At 44.1% G+C, this 14,164-nt stretch overlaps 1 protein-coding gene and 1 long non-coding RNA gene across 2 annotated transcripts; one reads left to right on the top strand and one right to left on the bottom strand.

The window, feature by feature from the left end:
• Positions 1-5,545: 5,545 nt before the first annotated feature.
• On the bottom strand, positions 5,546-8,625 carry CCN2 (cellular communication network factor 2). Its single transcript, XM_061378450.1, has 5 exons — positions 8,310-8,625; positions 7,980-8,202; positions 7,606-7,857; positions 7,211-7,422; positions 5,546-6,891 (listed from the first exon to the last, which is right to left on the bottom strand). Exons 1-5 carry the CDS (start codon positions 8,358-8,360, stop codon positions 6,595-6,597), a joined length of 1,035 nt encoding a protein of 344 aa, XP_061234434.1. The 5' UTR covers positions 8,361-8,625; the 3' UTR covers positions 5,546-6,594.
• A 124-nt stretch (positions 8,626-8,749) lies between these two features.
• Positions 8,750-9,557, top strand: LOC133225721 (uncharacterized). Its single transcript, XR_009729250.1, has 2 exons — positions 8,750-8,875; positions 9,260-9,557. It is a non-coding gene; the product is annotated as an uncharacterized LOC133225721 (long non-coding RNA).
• The last annotated feature ends 4,607 nt before the right edge of the window (positions 9,558-14,164 follow it).

Raw genomic sequence — 14,164 nt, 5'->3', positions numbered from 1 at the left:
TTCCTGAGACAAGATGAGCTGGCCTTCTTCATTAACTGTGACCATGTTAGATTTCAGAAGCTTGGTCATCTTACTGAGACTTTTTGACCTCCGAACAAACCTACAATTAGTACATGTATATGTGAAATATGTATACAATTAGAACAATATGTAGAAATGGAAAAGGCTAAATTAGGGTGGCAGAAATAGGAAATTTGTGAAATTTTTTTTCTCAGCAAGAGCATGAGCTTTTATTACCTGTGTGCTTTTTACTTTTGCATTACAGGGTGTAGTTGTCCTTAACTAATCTGCTTTTTTTCAAACACTTGTTTCTCTCTTGTTCTGGATTCACAGTTAAGAAGGTGCAAATTTTGCACAGTGTTATCTTTCTGTCTTGCTCTTGTTGGCTATGATGCTGAACACCAGAGTGGTTCATTTGTTTAGCTGATCTGTTCTGTGTTGTTTTACCAATCCTCTGTCCTGGTTTCAGCTGGAACAGAGTTTTTTTTTCTTCCCAGAAAAATTCCATCATAAACCACAACACTCTCCTCCTGCCAGGGTCTCCACCTGGGGCTGTAACTGTGTGATAGCAGAGTGCTGGTACAGATGTCAGCTGGACCATACCCATTGTTGGATCGGCAAATGGCTCTGCTCATGTGATGCACCTGAGAGTTACGACAGTGAGTCCCTTTACAGCGTAGTGTTGTGCCAAATTACAAAGTCCACAATGAAATAATCTCTCATCAGAAAACATCAAATGTCTTTTTAGACTTTTTAGTTGTACAGTCTAAGAAATATGTAATTAAGAAAGCATAATTAACACCATACTGTATCACAATGTATAAGATGATATCTAATACCTTCCCAGATGTTATATTGGCTAAAGCCTGAACAGTATTTCAGGTCTATTTTGTGTCCTTGTCTATCACATTTTTACCATTTACACTGGCTTATCACTTCCTTAGTAGGTTGTACTTTTAGCTGTTTACAGAATACTTTATTGTGCAGTTTGTGCTCCTGCAACTGCTTATTTCCCAGCAAATGCCACAGGAGCCAGGCTGTATCCTCTTGGGAGCCTTCCCAGGCACACAGCCCTGTGCAGTTCCCCTAATGCTGTACAGCCACAGGACTTGGGGTCACAGGTGGTCTAAACCAGTGTGACTGCAGTTATGCCAGTTAGCTAGGCTGACCCAAGTCCTGAAAACTGGCTGTTTCTTAGCATTTAGGGCAGAAGCAGGAAAACATATTTCATAGGTGCTGAAAGCTGCTAAATACCTGCTTTTAATAGGACTAATTAAAAAAAACCCAAACATTTCTTTGGATTGTGCATTTCTTTCAGTGGCCCAATTAATGGGGCTGAGTAATGAATGGAGGCACCACTGGATTGCTTTTACACTGCGGTACTGTGTTAGCAACCTTTTGGTCCTGCTCAGGAGGCTGTAAAATGCTTTGTTCCTCACAGCATAAACACTATTATACTACTATTAGGGTTGGATTTACTTACCATTAAGCAAACATAAATACTCCTGCGTTTGGCACTGCCCCAATAACAGACAGGAGCTGAGGAATACTGCCACAACATGCAGCCAGAGGTTTCTGGGGGGACTTCTCTGAATCATCCCAAATTCGCTACTCTGGGGGGCTGGGCTTGGACTACCACTGAGAGGAACTGAAATGGACTGAGCTAAGGTTAATGACTGCAAGCAGTCATTCTCTGCAGGAGCAATGCTGGATGATGCAGTGGAGGTGGGACCTTAGTCATGCTTCTAAACTGTGTTCAATTGCTAAATGTGTTGAAGGCTTTAGTACAGTTCGGGAACAGGTTCCTTGAAGAAATTCCTGGTATTTCCTGGTTCCAGGCAGGCTGAAAAACACTGTGAGAATGTGGTGGCTTTTGGTATGTCCATTTATGGGCATGAATCAAAGGAACTGCAGGGAGGAAAAAAAGTGGAAAATGAGAGGAAAAATAAGTTAACTGAGCTACTTCCTCTCTCGGATTCTTCTTGGGTTTTGGGCAAAGCCTTCCACTGGTATTTCATCCTAATTTCTTGCTAACTGCTTCCATATGTAGGCATAGTATAACATCAGTTAAAGCCACATTTAAGCCCTGTTTTTAAGGAACTTAGGTTTTTGGTGGTAGGATGCAAAGTCAGAATGTTTGAATTATTACATGTTTAGGTAAGAATATTACCGTTCCTTCTTGCATTTAATGTCCTTCTCAGTGCAATGGTATGAGTACTTTATGCAAGCAGAGTGTCTGAAAAAGCCATGCTACATGAAAAAAAATACAAATGATCTAGTTAAGAGCATGCTATTTCTAGTGATGTCCAAAAGTTAGTTTTCTCAGCTGAGTCCCCATCTTTGTGAGACAAACAACTGGATACTGTTCAAAGACTTATTTGTTCCTCTGTGGTTATGGATCATTAAAAGTGGCTCATTCTTGAAGAGTTTCTTAACTAGTGCCTTTTGGATGTTTCTTAGCTCTGAGGAATCTGACAAATTTCCATCTGGAGAGCAGAGCCTATTTCATATGAAAGGGCTATAATCCGTGTCTGTTGTTCACATCTGTATTGTGTTAGAAAGCTAAGCTGCAAATCCATACAAAAGTGTTATGGTACAAAAATCTGAAATATGATGGCTTAGAGTTATTTCACAAATTATTTGTTACTTTGTTCTCCAGCCACCTTGAATTCCTGTTTAATGATTAATTGAGTATCATGTATTAAACGATTACTGACTTTACAGTGGTCCCTTACCAACTGTATCATTACTATTGCTGAAGATACATTTTAAGGAGCTAGTCATTTGAATTAATATGCTTCCATATGTTAATAAAATGCTTTAAAAGTGCAGTAGCAAACTGCACAATAGGATTTTCTGAGGATGCAAATATCTGAAAGCAACTTCCAAAAGAATGTATTTTAGAAGCGATTTGAACCAATGTTGTCTCCCATGTAGGTGACTTTGGACTGTCAAACCCAGGTTTTGATTCTTGCATCTATGCATCTTAGGCACAAAGAATGAAATCAGAAAATACCTTTACAGTTGAAAGGCTCACATTTTAACCATCATTTAAGATGCCATGAATTCCACACAAGGGCTTCTTTTTCCCAGGATGCCTTTGAAAGTCTGACAAACAGTATGAGGCTTATTTACACTTATAAGAGAACTTAACAACAAAGTATTTAAATTTCTTTACCTTCAGAGGTCTAACACCTGAAGAGCGGTGTAAAATGCATGCTTCTGTCAGAAGAATACACGTGTTCCTGGGAGAAAAAACAAGTGCAAATCATTATAATGCTGAGGTTTATGATCCTTGAACTGATCAGGGGAGAGCAACAACTTGCTAAACTGATCTGAATGTGCAACATACTTCCTTATTATAATTCACAGTGGTAAAAGCAAACCACCATTGAAACGTTGTGACAGGAGGCCTCTTCTGTCCCTCTCCCCTAGCCTCTGAAGCAGTGTGGTATTTGTCAGATGGCAGGCAAAGCAGCTGCATCACTACATTACCAGGCAGAGGGTAGGTCGTGATCCTGAGCTGTAGTGGGGGAAACCCTTTGTGGGTATCTAAATGCAGATGGCCCTTCCTAAACCAGACCACTGCTGCTGCTTTCTGGCCCTGCAGCCTTAAACAGTAGGCATAGCTGGTGGACAGTGCCAAGGGAGGCCACAGCCCTGTGCAGCTGAGGTGTCTGAGATGCAGGCTATGCTGCAGGGGACTGGGTGCAGAACCTGGCTGAATCTCATGAGCCAGTCATGAGGCTCAAGACGTTGATGTTATAAGGATAAGGAATGGTCATTCATTATAATGTCTGATATAAATTTGTAAAAGAATGCAGAGCAGTTCTGTTAATAAATGGGCTTGGGCAGCATCATAAACACTGCATCTCTTAAAGGCATTAATCCCAACCTGCCAGGCATATTATGCTACCTTCTGTTCTGTTCCTGATAGCCTCTACAGTGATGGCTATGACTGGAGTCCATGTCCTGTCCTTGCTGGAACTAGAAATGACAGTGCTCTTGTTATTTGGGGGTGGAGCCACAGCAGTGGTTGGAAAATCAGTCCTTGGGGTTGTAGGAGTGTTTGAAGTATTTCCAGGGTGAACTGCATGGCCACATCGTATTCATAACCTGAAAGAAAACCCAAACAAAAGAAAACAAAATAGAGCAAAATGCTGGAGAGGCTCAGGGACTGTAAGAGCCAAAGGCTGCCCAAAACTATTATTTAATATGGAACACAGAAAGCCACTTCCTTATGCCAGGAAAATTCCTCATATTATTTAGAAGAAGGGGAAATACTTCTATGGCCTTGTGAAAAGCCTGGTGAGGCCACTGGCAAGGCTCCCATTGACTTCCCATTAGTTTAGGGCTCTGTTGTCCATCATTAGTCAAAGCTGGTGTTATGCTGATTTGCTGCTAATGCTAGCTGAAATCAATGGGATTGGAAGGTACTCAGGAAGGATGGACATTTTTGTAAGCTAACACTCTTTCACCACCAGGAAATTCCAGATTGAACTTGTTTGGCTGAAAAGGATTCTTGTTGGAGAGTTCTTGGGTTTTTTTCTGAAAACAAGAACTAATGCTTCTAGTGCAAAGGTTAATTTTAAATTCAAAGAATTCCCTTGTCTTGATAAAGGGACCAAAAAAAAAAAAGTCTGTTCTTAATGTAGGACCTAGCACAGGACTGAAGCTTTCCTTTTAGCTTTAGGGGGATGAGGTAAGTGAATCAGAACTGTCCTGTTTTTTGGTTATCTGAGAGGAATGTTTGGACTGTTATCAAAATGTGTAGCTTTTACAGTACTTCTCATCTGTGGGCCTGGAAGAGTTTGAATCAATGGATGCTTTACACAGAACTGTCGTGTAAAATGATTTGCTCCTAGTGACCAAGTAGGAAGGTATTTGCTATCTGAGTTCAGTGCTCTGTCCACCATACTATACTAAGGTTTTGATTCAAGGAAAACCATATCTAAGTTAGCCCTACTCTGCATGAACGTTGAATCACGAGATCTTAAGAGGCCATTTCCAACCTGTATCATTCTGTGATTTTTATGATACAAGTCATTAGCTCTTCACTGAGAATTTTACCAGATTTTGGGCTTCTGAATTTGACTTTAGAGTGAGGAGCCACTTCACTGCAGATGCTTTAAAAATGTTTTTCTCGCCTTAGTTGGAAACAAATTTTAACCAGTGGAACATGTCAATGAAATTAAGCTCGTTGCATGGTGTGTTACAGCAGGAGCTGAATGCTATGGTGACCAGCTGATTCATTTTAGAGCCAGCACAAGTGATGCATTTGGAACCTGCTGCACTTTCTAATGCAACACTGGGCTTGCCAAAGCAAGCCTGGCCCTGCCCTCCATTCAGAAGAGTAGCAAACTACAGTTGGTTCACTACTAACAAAATAAGCAACCATAAATCATTAGCTTAGTGGCAAGTGTATGTGCTTCTTGACAAAAACCCTCACAATGCATTACTTGATTTTCACCTAGTGCAAAGCCAAACCATTTTAGGAATATGTAAAATAGCAGTGAAGACTAAAGGTAAATGAAATACCAAGCCATTTATATAAAAAATATAAATACTTTATTTTCAACTAAAAAGGTGCAAACATGTAACTTTTGGTCACACTTCTCAACAAATAAACTGTCCAAAAAGAGCCATTGTCAAAGAAAGAAACAAATGCTCGAGTGGAAAGACTGATGAGCTACAGAAGAGCCTTTTTTCTTAAAGCCACTTGTCCAATAAAGTAGAAGTAAATGTATTTTGCCAGATGATTGCTTTGTAAGGATGCGGGCACCTCAACTCTAACATTAATCTCCATCTTGTTCTCAACTCGCCATTTGGCCCTATCTGAACAATTTCCACTAGAGTATGTATTTCATGCTTTGAATGCATTGTCAAACAAGCTTTAAATCCTATCTATCTTGTTCCAAAAAAGAAGGCTATCATTGAAATTTCAAAGCATTAAACAAAGGCACAAAACTTTAAATTAACTTAGATAACTGTACAAATATATATATACACACAGTATTTACAATATTAATAAAAAGTAGCTTGTTACAGGTAAATTAACTGCCACAAGCTGTCCAGTCTAACAGACATGATTCTGATTCTTGTTGACCAAGCCATATGAATCAGAGCGTCAGAGCTGAAACATTACTGTCCTAACAGAACACCTTCTACTTAGCACTTTGCTGGGTGAAAGTTTGCCTTCCAGCTGTTGCTGTTACTAAGCCAACATCAGCAAACATGCTAACAGTCTCCTTCTGAATTGCACTACTACATGAAGCACGCTGTACCACATTAAGGGAACATTTGCTTGAATCTGCTTTTCCTGCCTATTTCCCTTACACCCTTCACATCACCTCATGAACATTGTGTTCTGAAGCTGTGTCTTGCTGTGGTCCCACCGTCCATCTGTTTTACCTTCTTCTTCAAACCGCCATTTGGGGTCAGTAGAAAAATTGTCTTAAGTCACATGGAACAGTTTGTTGAAATAAAAAAAAAAAAAAAGAACTGATTTAAATACCTTGTGCTATTGAATCATGTTTACAAATTGAGATGCAGATCAGTTCAAGTCGGGAATTTAGTTAACGTCTCCTTCTGGCTTTATGCCATGTCTCCGTACATCTTCCTGTAGTACAGAGACTCAAAGATGTCATTGTCTCCGGGGCAGTTGTAGTGGCACGCGCAGGTCTTGATGAACATCATTTTCCTTTTCATGATCTCCCCATCAGGGCACTTGAACTCCACGGGGAGGGTGGTGGTTCTGTGGGGTGTGCAGCAGCGCCCGTCAGTGCATACACCACAGAACTTAGCTCTGTAGGTCTTCACGCTGGTGCAGCCGGACAGCTCAAACTTGACAGGCTTGGAGATTTTGGGGGTGCGAATGCACTTTTTGCCTTTCTGTTAGGGTATAAGTGAATACAAAGTGCTTAGAAGGTAGGCTTTCATGCAGCACTAAGCTTGCAAGCTAAGGGCAGCAGGCATGCTAATCCTTGTATCTTCACTAGGCAAGTGTCTTAGTACCATAACACAGCACGAAAGGAAAATTCAGGACATTTAGTAGTAAACTATTCATCACTGGGATACAATTCAAATTTAAAGATAAACTACTTGAAACTAATGCTCCGTCAAAACTACACAGTTTTTGGTAAGACACTGTTTTTTAGTCAGTGGATGGAAGCATCCCTGTAGGTTATACATAAAAGATTAGATTATTTACCTTGATGTTCTCCTCCAAGTCTGCTTCGCAAGGTCTGACCATGCAGAGTCTACTCTGTTTCTCCAGTCTGCAGAAGGCATTATCATTGGTGACCCTGGTTGAGATGCCCATACCGCAGGTCTTGGAGCAAGCACTCCACTCCGTGGTCTGCACCAGACAGTTGGCACGCATCATTGTTGGATCTGGACCGTAAGTGTCTTCCAGTCTGTAAGCTGCAGGAGTCAAGACAGCCAAAATGAGACCATCATCTGACATCATGCCCTGCTAAAGGCTCTCTTCCTCTTCCTGGGAAATTTGAGCATCCACACTTACTGCAGCAGTCCAGCTGCTAGGGTACCCTGTGTCAACCCATCCCACTGTCTTCAGCTGCCACCCACTGAGGGACCCCCACTCACCAGCAAGTGCAGGTCCCACAGCAGTCTGCTCTTTGGTCTCGTCGCAGACCCACTCTTCGCAGCACTTTCCAGGGAGCTTCACCCGGCGCGGGTAGGGGCAGTCGGGGCTGGGCAGGCGGACGTCCATGCTGCAGAGGGGCACGCAGCCCACCGCCCCGTCCAAGCAGGTGCACTGGTACTTGCAGCTGCTCTGGAAGGACTCCCCGCTCCGGTACACCATACCGCCGAAGACGCAGGGGGCACCGTCCCGAGCTGCGAGGGGCAGGAAGCGGAGGGTGAGGCGAAGAAGTTTCCCCGGCTTCCCCCTTTGCTAGACCCCAGCCCGGCGGGGCGCTGCTTCTGTCCCGCGGCTGGCCCCGTCCCCGCTCACTCACCGGTGCAGACGCCGATCCTGCGGTTGGCGGGTGAGCCGAAGTCGCAGAAGAGCCCCTTGTGGTGGTCGCAGGGGTCGCGCTCGGTGCAGAGCTCACCCAGCTGCTTGGCGCAGACGCGGCAGCAGCCGCAGCCGTCGAGCACAAGGGAGACGCCGGCGGGGCAGGTGGGGCCGGGCCCCGTGCCGCACTGGCACTGCCCGCTGCACTCCTGGCTCTGCGCCTCCTGACAGCGGCGGGGAAGGAGAGAAAGAGAAAGCGGGGCATCAGGACCGCTGCCGGGACCAAGCCGGCCGGAACTGGGGTGCCGGCGCCGCGGGCCGCGGCACTTACCGGGCTGAGGAGGGAGAGGAGAAGGGCTACGGCGAAGCTGGCGGGGGCCATCCCGCGGCGGTCAGCGGCTTGAGAGCGGCGGCGGCAAGCGGGCAGCGGAGTCGGGTTGCCCGGCAGAGAGGGGCGGTGAGGTGAGATGAGCCGAATCGAGGTGAGGCGAGGCGATGAGCGCTTCCCGTCGGGCGGCTCTTCTCAGCAGCGGTGCGCGGACGGGCCTGTCGCGGTGGGCACTGTGCAGGCTGCTGCTCGCTGCTTCGCTGCTCTGCTCCGCTCCTTGTGAGTCCTGTGGGAGAGCGGCTGTGTGAGTGCTGCGCAGTGCCGGCAAGGACGCCCCTTTATACACGTCGTCGGCACAGCCTCGCCAATGGGCTGAATGGGGCCGCGGACAAACAGCGACATTCCGCGCATTCCTGCGCGCCGCGCCGCGCCGCCCGCCCCGCCCCACGCCGCCACCGCCGCCCCGGAGCGGCCCTGACCCCTGACTCCCGCATTCCTCCGTCTGTGCCCCCCCTCCAACGCACACCCCTTTCTCGTCTTTTTATTTTTCATCCTGATGTTTTTTAAGTGTAGCTCCTCTCCGGAACCAGCGGCTCTGGGTCCCCCCGTTCCATCCTCCCCCCCGGCAGCGCGTTATTCCTAGACGGGCAGCGGGAAGGGGCGAGGGGGGCGGCGGGGCGGTTGCCAGGGGCGTCCGGGGGGAATCCGTTATTTCTCTTCCTCGGTTCTCCCCTCTCGCCTCTCGTCCCTCCCCCGGCAGAGGGGACAGGAGGGCGGTGTTTTTGGGGTGGCCCTGCCAGGGCCCTCACCTCGGGGTGCCTGGTATCCAGCAGTGAATGGTCCCGGTGCTTTGGTACCACCAAAAAAAGGTATAATTACGCTACCGGGTATAAATTGACTCTGTGTACCACTGAATCATACTGGATATTTGTAATGTGTTCCTTCCCTAATAGATGCTCTCTATGAATAGAGAGAGTGCCTATTTACTCTGAAATATTTGGCACAGCGGATGGAGTCTGAAGCATGGAAGAAGTGGCTATTATTTTCCCACTGCCTGTGTGCAGCTGTCATTTCTGAGCAACACGCTCCTCGCACATCCCTGCTTCCCAACCTCGCTGATGGTGCTACCCAGGATTACAAGAAGAGGGGACTGGCATGTTACTGCACTCAGCCAAAACCTTAACGTTATAGGTTGTATTTGAACACAGGACCTAAGCATTATGTCTTGTATTAAATCACAGCAGAGAACTGTTACGACTTTCTGTTTGTTTATTTATTTATTTATAGCAGGAGGATGGTTCTTCCCCCACCTCCCAATGTATCATTTGAGTATTCAGTGATGTCATATTGTTTGACCTCAGCTTTAATGCAAGGAATGCCAGAGTTTTGGCTTTTGACCTGTAGAAGTATGTTAGTGTTTAATGAGAGAGATCAGCTTAATTCATCTTATCAGGCAGACTGAAGTCTGATGGGTATCTCAAAAGATGTATCTTTTCATGCAGGCTTTCTCTCACTGCTGTACCCCGCTTCTTTCCATCCCTGCACATGCAGGCATACTGCCACATTATGATGTAGCAATATGTATGAGGGAAAAAGCAACAATTTCATGTAAAGCCCTGGTAGGCTGTATTGTACTGTAGAACTACTATTTATTTTCTGCCAGCACTGTACTTTGTCTGGTAAAGTCATTTGAATGTCATTTCTTCTTGCTTAAATTCTCCATTAACAGAAATGAGATTGGCTCTGAAAGAAGAAAATAGACCTGAGGGGAACAGTTATGGTAAATAATGTATGTTCCCAAACCTTGAGGGCTCCCAAAATCTGTACTTGAAAGACTCTAATGGCTTCAGTGCTGGGTAAATAATATGTGTACCAAGCTGTGTATGACACGCATACCAAAATGCAAATGTAACCAGGTAAACAGAATGCCTTTTTTAAATGCCTAAATATGGTAGGAGAGCATCAGAGAGGGAGAAGCTGTAGACATGTTTTATAACTTTCCATGTATGAGTATTTTTTCAGAGAAACAATTTTATTAAACAAAACAAGAATCTTACTGACAGAAAAAGTATATTTAAAAGTAACAAATCACCAGAAAGCAAGGAAATACAAAATTAAAGGATAAGTCTGCCCTAAGTCTTCCCATTGCAGGCCAAGCACAGCAAGACCCATCAGCTTGCTGCCTTGGGAAAAAGGACTTAAATAGGCATTTGGACTTCAGAACTGATTCTGGTCTTGCAGCGCTGTGTATTGGGCATTAGCCCACTGAATTGCAAGGTGTACCAGCCCATGACAGTGGGTAAGAATCAAAGTCCATCAGGTTTACATTTTGTCATTCTGGCTTCTGTGCTGTTGGATGTGACTCATTGACTACCTCATATGTGCGTGTGTGTGTACGCACAGGGGCAAAGGGAACCTGGAAGCAAAGATGGTTCTTTCAGAGTCTCATCGGTCTTCAGCTTATCCTTTCTGATGACAATGTACTGGGTTGGAGACGTATGACATTGACAAATGAAATGGTTAAAAGCACTGTTTTTGACTTCCATACAGGTGTTTATACAGCACATGCTTTTATGATAGTATATTTTTTCTGCTGAAACTAGGAATTCACTGCATTGGCCTTGCAGACTTGTTTACACAGCTATATACGGTATGCGTGTGTCTACACCAGCTTCAGTTGGTATAGCTCCTTTGGTGAAGTCTTGTAAAACGTACAGGTGTGGATAGGCTGCATTCCTCTCTTGTGTTTTTCCTTCTGGTTTTTTTTTTCCTCCTTCCCCCCAAAAAGCCACTTGATCAGGTATCAGACATACCGAAAATCTGGCAAGACTACAGGAAAGTGGCTAGACTTGGAGTGTTTGTGTACTTAAAGAAAGAATCTTGCACATTTTCAACTTTCAGTCAGATATTTTTTTATAAGAGCAATTGGGGGTCTGAGCCAGCCCTCAAAGCGGAAATCAAAAACTCCCAGAGAAACATTCCCAAGGAATGTGAATCTGATCCAACAACCATACGCAATGCACATACAGTACTGTCAGTCTTATAGGAAGTCTTGCCATATATGGACAGCTGGACCCTGAGCTGTTTATCATCACGATAGGCTTGTAGCTGGCTTCAGACATTTCTGGCTTGCCTCAGGTTTGGTATGCCTATTAGTTCTTTTCCCAAAATGCTCACCAGGATACTTCTTAAAAATCATAATAAATATATCTCAAAATCCTGAGAGGTCCAGTTAAAGTTATGTTAGCAGGCATTTGCTTAAAATGCAGATTCCGAGCAAGACTTACTCTGCTAGCTCAGAAATAGACACAGAATAAAGAGATTTATTCCACCGTGAATGTGGTTGCCTGGTATTTGTCTTTCTTAGAAGTCATCTGGTAAGTTATTCTATGCATCTGTAGGCATAGAAAGTGCTGTGAAGTAGACTACTCGCTAGACTTTTGCTCATCCCTTTCTGGAGAGATGTGTGAGCTCATGAATCAACAAAGGCAAAGTGAAAAGTACTTTTTCCAGGAGCTGTCAAGCAAGTTATCCAAGTTGTGCCATTTGTATTGCTTTGTTAGAGTGAGGCACGTGGTGCAAGCCTTCCGCTTTGGAGCCGTGACAGTTCATGTCAGCTAGTCTTACCAATGAGAGGCATTAGCTCTTCTCCAAAAGGAACCAGGATATGAAGGCTGGGCAGTGCAGAGGATGGCAGAGGGCCTATGGAAATGTTTGCTGCTGAACTGGTGGACCTATTCCAAGTTCCTTGTGATATTGGATCAGATTCTCTGCTAGTGTCATTTGGGCAGATTCACTGAATGCACTGTTGGCCATCAAAATATTTGGACTTGAGAAGTCCAAGTCTATTGAGCTAAAGCTTCTTAGTGCATGCTTTGGCAAATCCATCAGATGTGATTCCCTTTAGCAGATCTTGTTGTTTTCCATGATAGTCATTATTTAAGAACTTACTTTCTTTATGTTCTGGCATGTAACGTTTTGTACTTCTAGAGTCGTTGAGAATGCTGATTGAAGCTCTTGGCTTCCTCCTTAAAAAGTAATTGAAGTTTTTATGAATGTGTGTGGTCTTAAAGCAGCAAAGTGATTACTGGAAGTAGAATAATCTAGATGAGTATTCAAAGCACATATATAACTTGGTATGAGAGATTATAAGTAGCATGAAGCCAGGGATCCTTTACCTATCGAGCCTCAGGTTCTTTTATTCTGAAGAATTTGACACAGGTCTTCTCAGCACTGTAGAGGGAGCAGCATTCACAACATCTGTGCAGAGGTTGGCTGTGTCCTGGGTTTTTGTGGGAAAGCACAGAGCCCCTCCACAGCTTGCAAAGGTGACTAAGGAGGGAAGAGACTTTCAGTTATTTCCTCAGATTTAACTGAGGTTCGTAACCTCTTGCTGTAGTAAATCAACTACTGCAGGAATGCAGTGAGTCACTAACTGCTTCTTTGACAATTGTACTGTAAACGGTTAACAATTCATAAAAAGTGCCACTGGCTGGAGAGGAAACGTGACCAGCGACTTGACTCAGAACATCCACCAGAAGTCCTTTGAGGTCTGTCTCTTGAGGAAACACGTGGAAAACAGCTGGAGGAGCACTTCCTCCCACTCTGTCAGGGCATTTGTGGGCAGGAATAAATTAGATTTGCTTATTCTAAAATGCATGTGATTTTATTTTCAGTTTTTCAACCTGCTGCTCTCAGAGCTGTCAGTGTGAATTTTGAGGGCTTGTGGGTTTTTTTACCCCAAGCTGAGAGACATTGATGTTTAATTAAGCCTTCACTTAACAAATGCAGTTTGCTCTGTCTTAAACTATGGGATCTCTTAATTTATGTTGTAGCTGCTCTGGGAGAAGTAGAGGCCTGTGGGGAATCCTGTGGGATACATATGTCTATGTTGTCCAGTAGGGTAGGATGGATATTTGTACATTTGGGGGTGATGAATAGAGTGTTTTCTTTGGGGAGACAGACATCACTGTTTGTAAAAATTTCCCCCTTTCTGATGCAACCTGAGTTCACTGACCTTGGGATAGTGTAGCATGGGCTTTTCTTTTACACAGGCCTTCCTGAAACAGTGGAGGAGTTGCGTTATTGTATAGCTCTGTAACACCTCTGGAGGACTTGATAGGCACGCTTCATGAGCTGACCTACAAAGGAATGTGATGTCCTTAACATATTAACATCAGATTTTAGAGGTTGCTTGATTTTCAGGAAAATGGTTCTCCATGGTTCAGCTGCCAGCTTGGCTGGCTCTTTTTTTCAGCAAGTGATGCATGGTATGTGACCTGTGTAAATACATCTGTACAAGTGACGCAGACAGGGAAACTAGGTTGTGACCTACAACAGCCAAGGTGGCTTCCTTATTGACCTGTGGATGTGTGTGAAATTTAGCAACTACAAGACCAGGTCTGAAAGCCATCTTACAATGCTAATCTCTGGTGTGCGTGGGAAATTCTCTGTCAGACTACTTTTCACATGGAGCTGAGAAAAACAGATGTTTCAAGAAATGTGCATTGTTAGAGAAGTGAGGATATTTCTAAGACACTTTGATTTCCTGCAGGAACTAGTCGAGGAAATGTAGTGTTTTTAAAGGGCAATGGTCCCAGGCCTAGAGTGTACAACCATGTTTGTACAAGTATATTAGTGATGTCTGGCTTTAAAGTAAAAAGCATGAAGTTGTAAAAGTGGTTGAACTCATACTAACAGCAAGCGTTTCTGAGCATATTACTCTATATATAACCCCTTTATTATAGGGGTTTAAATAGAAATCAAGGTTAGGTTTTCACTGTGTTTGTTTTGACCATTTTGGACAATGCGGTCTTTATGAAGATTGAGTCTGTGAAGTTACTTGTGGTGCATTTCTT

This window comes from Neopsephotus bourkii, unplaced genomic scaffold (genome assembly GCF_033783945.1).
Source record: "Neopsephotus bourkii isolate Nb327-2 ecotype Australia unplaced genomic scaffold, CSIRO-AGI_Nbou_v1 NB_1765, whole genome shotgun sequence".
NCBI lineage: Eukaryota > Metazoa > Chordata > Aves > Psittaciformes > Psittacidae > Neopsephotus > Neopsephotus bourkii.
The sequence above is the reverse complement of the archived record's forward strand: the minus strand, read 5'-3'. Positions and strand labels throughout refer to the sequence as shown.